Source organism: Macaca nemestrina, chromosome 19 (genome assembly GCF_043159975.1).
Source record: "Macaca nemestrina isolate mMacNem1 chromosome 19, mMacNem.hap1, whole genome shotgun sequence".
In the NCBI taxonomy this organism is placed as follows: Eukaryota; Metazoa; Chordata; class Mammalia; order Primates; family Cercopithecidae; genus Macaca; species Macaca nemestrina.
This window is the reverse complement of record NC_092143.1, coordinates 16,320,842-16,327,946: the sequence shown is the minus strand read 5'-3', so window position 1 is coordinate 16,327,946 and position 7,105 is coordinate 16,320,842. Positions and strand designations below refer to the sequence as shown.

Here is a 7,105-nt window from a genome sequence, read left to right as displayed (position 1 = left end):
CTGCGAATTAACTACTGAAGGGACCTATAAGATGTTTTTTGCTAAAATGCTGATGAAACTGACCCAATTGTTCCACAGAACTGATGTTTATGGGTTTTTTTGAATAAACATAGAAATTGACCTTCCTAGTCATGAAACTTAAGAAAGTGACATTTCTCTCTTACCTGAGTTCGTTTCTTAGGAAACCAACCCTCAGGCCTCCCAGATAGTATCAAGGAGCTAAAACTCACAAGATCACTGAGATCACCACATCTAGACAATGGGATGCCAGATCCCTCACCCATCATGGTGGCCTAACTGACCACCTGTGTCTTGTTGACCAACTCCTCTTGCTTATCCTTCCCCGATTCCTATTTTCTCAGATATAGTCACATTTCTTCTCTACTACATAATCCCCAGATTTTAGTCCATCAGGGAGGTGGATTTGAGACTAATCTCTCATCAACTAGGCTGCAGCACCTGATTAAAGCCTTCTTACCTGTCAATACTTGTGTCTCAGTGATTGGCTTTTTGTGTGGTGAGTAGCAGACCTAGTCAGAAACTCTGGCATTTCGGAGACACTAATTATGAAAATAAATTATGATTTAGAAGAACAAGAAAGTTAAACAAATGTTTAATAGGAGAATACTAAAACTGCAGCATTCTATTGAGAGATACCAAAGACGACAAATAAATGGAGAGTGAACTCTACTTCAGAAAGAAAAGATGAAAAATTTTAAAAGTGTTTTGCCACTTCCCTGCATGACACCTTTCAATGGATTATGCTCACATTCAAAAAGAAATTCCAAAGTCCCTGCCATTTATCCAAAGATGCTTCATAGTATGACCTCTGATCTCTCCTTAACTTGTCATCTTCTCTGTTTTCAAAGAAACAGAGAACGTCATCCAGCTTAGTGTTCTCCTTTCCTCTTCTCTTTGACAACCATGTGGCTTTCTTCCTTGCTTCCTTCAGGTCTCTGGTTGTAACCTTTTGAAAGTTTTTTCCTGCATGCTGTACAAACAAAAGTAATCCACATTATTGCAGTAGAGAAAGAGTTTAATCGACAGGAGGCTGGCCATGCCGTGTGGGAGACAGAGTTATTACTCAAATCAATCTCCCCCAGGATTCAGAGACTGGAGTTTTTTGAGGATAATTTGACTGGTGGCAAAACTGCCTTTGCAAAATTATGAGTGAGACAGTGAAAGAGATCTAACTTAACTGACTTCATCTTGCGTCTAACCTCCAAGCTGTCTTTGTTCATTCCCGTGCATAGGCTGAACTCACTTTGGGAGCAACTTAGTTTATACTTTAAACAAAGATGGTAACAGCCTTTTCCCAAAGCAGACCTTCTTCTTGCCTGAGGACTAGACCAACGTTAGTCACAGGATTAGAAATTATGGTTTAGGAGTCATGCAGCTGGAGGCTACAAGATTCTGACCCTCCATAAACTGCTCCTAAGATTAGTGCTTGAGATATTTTGCATACCCTGCCCTTAATGGATCATCTGGCATCACCCAGATCGATAAACTGACTCATCTTGTGGCCCCCACCCAAGAACTGACTCAGCACAAGCGACAGCTTCAATTTCCTATGGTTCCATCTCTGACCCAACCAGCCAACAGTCTCAACTCACTGGTCTTCCTTCACCCACCAAATTATCCTTAAAAACTCTGATCCTGAATGCTCAGGGAGACTGATTTGAGTAATAATAAAACTCCCGTCTCCCACACAGCTGGCTCTGTGTGAATTACTCTTTCTCTATTACAATTCCCCTGTCTTGATGAGTTGGCTCTGTCTAGGCAGCAGGCAAGGTGAACCCCTTGGGTGGTTACAGTAAGGGGCCATGGGGTGGGGAGAACTGATTGGTTGAGTTGGAGATTAAATCATAGGGAGCTGAAGCAGTCTTTTTGCACTGAGTCAGTTCTTAGATGAGGGTCACATGACCAGCTGAGCCATTTTATTGAACTATGTGGCACCAGTTGATCCATCTAGTGCAGGGTCTGGAAAATATCTCCAGCATCCCTCTTAGGTTTTATGGTAGTGATGTTATCCTGAGGAGCAACCGGAAGGTTTAGAACCCTGTGGCCTCTAGCTGCATGACTAGCCGTAATTTCTAATCTTGTGACTACATTGTGACTACAAACGCAGTGTGGTCCCCAGGCAAGAAGAGAGTTTATTTCAGGAAAAGGCTGTTATCTTTCTTTCAAAGCTAAACTATAAACTAACTTCCTCCCAAAGTCCTATGCCCTGGAATGAACAAGGACAGCTTGGAGGTGAGAAGCAAGATGGAGTTGGTTAGGTCAGATCATTTTCACTGTCATAATTTTCTGTTATAATTTTTGCAAAGACAGTTTCATGATTCGGTATTGATATAAGAAGCCTTTCCAATAATCTTATATACAATATTACCCCATCACTCTTTGGCTCCTTTCTTTGCTTTACCTTGAGAGCTCTTATCATCTAGGACTCTCCACACCCTGACTTTGTGTTGTTTATCTGTTTGCTGACTTTGAAGTAAATTAAAATATTTCACCCCAAAATTTATTTCTTTGACATACTTTGAAATGGCTGCTGCTTGGCCAGCAAACAGAAGTGGCCTTGCAAAGCTATTTTTTGTGGGGAAAATTTGCACCTGTAGAGAATCTTCATTTATATAGCCAACTTCCCCACCCCCCCTTGCCCCAGGTAGGTTTCTTACCTTTCAAGATCCAGGAGGGATTGAGAGTCTGACATCTTCGTGAGTCTGAGATCTTCAACAGTCTGAAAAGAAACATTTACCATCTATTCTCTCTCAGGGAGGCTTCATCTACATAGCAAGGCTCCCCTTGCCAGCCAAGCTTCTTTTTTTCTCCCTGTCTTGCCACTAAACCTGATTTACCAACAAAACTTGCTTTTGGCCATGTTCTGAGTCTGCATTCTTTACTGTGGCCTCAGGATGGTATATAACCTATCATATCTTATTTTGGGGTTGCATCTTCATCCTGAAGGCTCCTGTGTATACATGGTAAGTAAGTTTGTATGTCTTTTATCCTATGAACCAATCTGCCCCATGCTAGTGATTTTTCAGCAAACGTTTAGGGAGCCCATGGCTATGGCTCCCCCATGGTTTTATGCAGATGTTCCATAGGGAAGACTTTTTTTCCCACTACTCTAGCAGTTAGTCTGGTTCATAGCAGGAACTTGATACATATCTGCGAAACCAATTAATAATGAATGATCATTAACCTACACTACAAATTCAATGAGACCTCAAGCAAAACCCAAGGGATTTTTTAAAAACTTGATCAAATGATTCAAAATTCATACATACCTAAATTTAGAATATGTGTACTTTTAAAAACAAATTCTACTTGCAGGCAGTGATTCTAAAAATAACTGAATAAATGTTCAGGTATCTATAAAAGGATGATTATCATAGAATTACTCATAAAGCAGAAACTAGAAAATAATTTTAAGTACATTAATTGGAGCTAGGTTTATAATTTATGGTATATTAAATTAAAAGATAATCTCTGATATAAACAATACAGTGATAAGTGAAAGATGTTATCAAACAATATGTAGTACAAAATTATTTAAAAGATATAATTGTGTATTTACACATATGCAAAACATGTCTGTTAGACTATATATGAAGATATTAACAATATTTTTTATTGGTAAATCTAGAATGACCTTCACTTATTTTAAATCTCTTTCTTTTCTGTCATAACCATGAATTATTAATAAAAGGAAAAGAAAACCATTTTTATTTTTTAAAAACAAAAAACAGTATCTAGTCCAATTTTTTCATTGGACAGATAAAAGAAATTGGTCTCAAGATACAAATTATCTGTGTGTGTCTGTGTGTTTAAGTATTGAAAATAGGGATAAACACATTTATCCAATATAATCCATCTGGAAAAGAAGAGCAGGCTTGGTTTTAGTGAAAAGTTGTGAGTTGTTTTATTTTTTTCCTGAACCAAATAGCTGTTTTTTATGAACTTCAAGCTTAGCTGTCATATTGCCTTTTGGCAAGACACTTGATTTGAAGGTAGATGTACTCTGCAAATAGAGTATATCTATCACAGACTACTGATGTAGCAAAATGAAATCACACAAGTAATCTCTTTAGATAGATTCCAGTGAATCTTCTTGCTCATTTCAATCCAAATCAAATCTATATTAAAATATTAATGCAAGGATTAAACTATGTAAGTACCAGGTCAGACTGGAGGAAGATTAAAGGGAATACAAGAATCAATCCTCAGGCATCAAGTTGTAGCTTCAGGATATGAGCTCATAAGATATAGTTATTTGCATAAACCAAAGTCACAAAGGAAAAAAATGTTCTCAAAAGATACCAACATTAGTAATTCCCTGGGTTTATTTGCTGCACATAAAATAACTATTTATTGTGAAACTCAAATGGCTTTTGTTTAGCATACTTGTTTGATTTCATTTCTTGATTATTTTGGGTATTCATATAAATATTGGATTAAAAGAATTTGAGTAGTTAAGTACTTAGGAAGTTCAATTTTGAAAAGCCCAAACTGTGAAAATATTATGTGAGATGATGTGAACAATTTAAAAAAACATCTGGGGTGACAGCTAGTCCATATAACGCCCTGTACACAGTGGAGAAAGCTGCATCCTCCGGGTGGACACGACCACATGGTTTGGCAAGCCTCTTCTCTGGGCAAGCTGGGGAAAAAAACCCAAAAACAAACAGATAAAAAAACAGCATGGCTATGATGAAGGTGGAGGGAAAAGTGGCCTCTTTTAATCTTGGTCCTGAGGTTTTAAGAGGAATATGACTGTGAGTGGTGAAACTGCCTTTGCAAAAATTAAAACGGTGAGAAAATTATGACTGTGAAAGAGATCTGACCTAATTGACTCCATCTTGCTTCTCACCTCCAAGCTGCCTTTGTTCCTTCCTGAGACTAGGCCAAACTAACTTTGGGAGAAATTTAGTTTATACTTTAACTTTGAAACAAATGTGATGAAAGTGCTTTCCTAAACTAAAATCCCTTTTTGCCTGGGGACCAGATTGCCTTTGTAAGACTAACAAATTGGCCATGAGATTAGAAATTATGATTTAGGAGTCATACAGCCAAAGGTCACAAGATTCCTAACTTCTCCAATTGCTCCTAGGGATAACATCACTGTTGTAAATTGGTGCTCGAGACATTTTTTTCAGACATTGCCATTCTGATGCACCAGATGGCACCACCTAGACTGGTAATCTGGCTCAATCAGGAACAGAAGACAACAGAACAGGGATAGAAGACAACAGAAAGAACCTACCAACAGCCCCAATGATTTCATCCATGGCCCAGCCAATCAACACTCCCCACTCCTGCCAAATGATCCTTAAAAAACCTCAGTCTCCACATTTTCTGGGAGACTGATTTGAGTAACAAAACCCCAGATTCTCATTTAGCTGGCTCTGTGTGAAATGCATTCTTTCTCTGTTGCAGTTCCCCTGTCTAGATAAATAGGCTCTATCTGGGCAGTGGGCAAGGAGAATCCTTTGGGCAGCTACAGTGGCAGAGACAGAAATGGATTGCACAAAGTTTAACCAGGAATTCACATAACTGGCCTGTTGACAGTGTGAATTCTATATCTATCCTCAACCTATCCCCCTTTCCAGTCTTGTTCCCTCTTTCTCCCCGACACTGACTATATTGTTTCTTTAATGATCTGTTTTGTTTTATTAGTTTCTCAACACAGTTTTAGAACTTTCTGTTCTCTTTCTAAATGCTGATTATTATATACTTATTTTCTGTTTCCATTTCAGTTAACTTCATCTGTTCATTCTTTAGGCTTCTTGCTTCTCTTTTCTTTCATTTTAATCTTTCTCCTTTTAAAATTCTTGTTTCTAAAATATTTGAAAAAAATTCCAGATAAAACATTTAGAACTTTCTAACTCATGCTTGATTTGATGGTTAAAGTTTAACTTTTTAATATTATTGGGTTTTTAAATTGTGTTAAAAATTTTACTCCATTAAATTTTCCCTTACCTTGTCCTTAATCTTTAGTCTCTTTAGCCATTCACCTTCCCTTTATCATCCTACTTTAATTTTCTTTTTTAAATTTTTTACTCCCCTCCCCTTTAATAAATATTTTTAAAGTGACCTTTAGAATATTTAGCCAAAGAAGTGGTGAAAATGCAGTCATTCCTCACCCCAGACAGGGGCTACGGAGGAGCTCTCCCACCACTGTCTTTGCAGCTTCCGCTTGCTTTCCCCTAATGGATTTCCTGGTCCACTTAAGGCTGGCTCTTCAGAAACCTCACTGTGATACCCCATTGTTCCCGCTGGCTATAATTCTATTAGTGTGCCTGACACTTCTGATTTCCGGCAATAGTGTTTCTTCCCAAGTTCTCATACCGTCTGGTCTTTACCTAGGCAATATGCATTTAAAATCTATAGTCTTCAATACACTGTACGTGCTATTAACTTTGAGACAAACAGCCAAGAGAAAAAGTACATGACAGCACTAACAGTCACACCAGGAACTTTACGCACTAGCCCTGTCTGGCAAGTCTTGCCCTTGGTAAAGAACCAAGTGGTGTTGACCTGCACATGGAAACTCAGAGAAAAGGAGCATGGGCCCCTTTTAATGCCCTTATGTCCAAGTTGCTGTCACTTCTCTTCTCGTGGAGCATAAGTGGATCCTAATTTTTAGCACCTGTTAGAGCTCTTCCTAAATTCCTCGTTCTCATTATAATGCTCAAAGGGAATCTATTTAGAGCAGCTTTTTAAAAGTGACAATTATAAACCTGCTTGATGGTAACCTTGATTTGTTACGATTTGTATTTAGCAATTTGAATCTGACTCGAATGTCATTACCTAAGAAGAAAAGCCCATTTTCTTAGACACGCACTTTGTTCCCCAGTGAAAGCTCCTGTCGGGAGGATCCCCATGCTGGGCTTCTCTTTTCGCTAAAGAAATGGGAGTCTGGGGTGGCCCGAGTCCCTGCAGCGCCATGGTTTGCATGCAGGCTGTTAGTGGAAGCACCCACAAAAAACACACTCTCCTCATCCAGATGTCTTGCGTTCTCACACCTTGAAGCTAGTTCCCTTTTCTCTTAATCTGCCTGGCAGTGTCTCATATGCAGTGATCCAAGAAAGGCAATTTCTGC

General features: G+C 38.7%; 1 protein-coding gene across 2 annotated transcripts in view; it reads right to left on the bottom strand.

The window, feature by feature from the left end:
* Positions 1-486: 486 nt before the first annotated feature.
* Positions 487-7,105, bottom strand: part of LOC105476980 (putative uncharacterized protein encoded by LINC00305) — a 71,753-nt gene continuing 65,134 nt past the window's right edge. For both annotated transcript variants that reach the window (XM_071085217.1, XM_071085218.1), the window contains exon 7: positions 487-991. In XM_071085217.1, the coding sequence (XP_070941318.1) occupies positions 891-991 (101 nt within the window). In that variant the 3' untranslated portion in view covers positions 487-890. The remainder of the gene's footprint in view (positions 992-7,105) is intronic.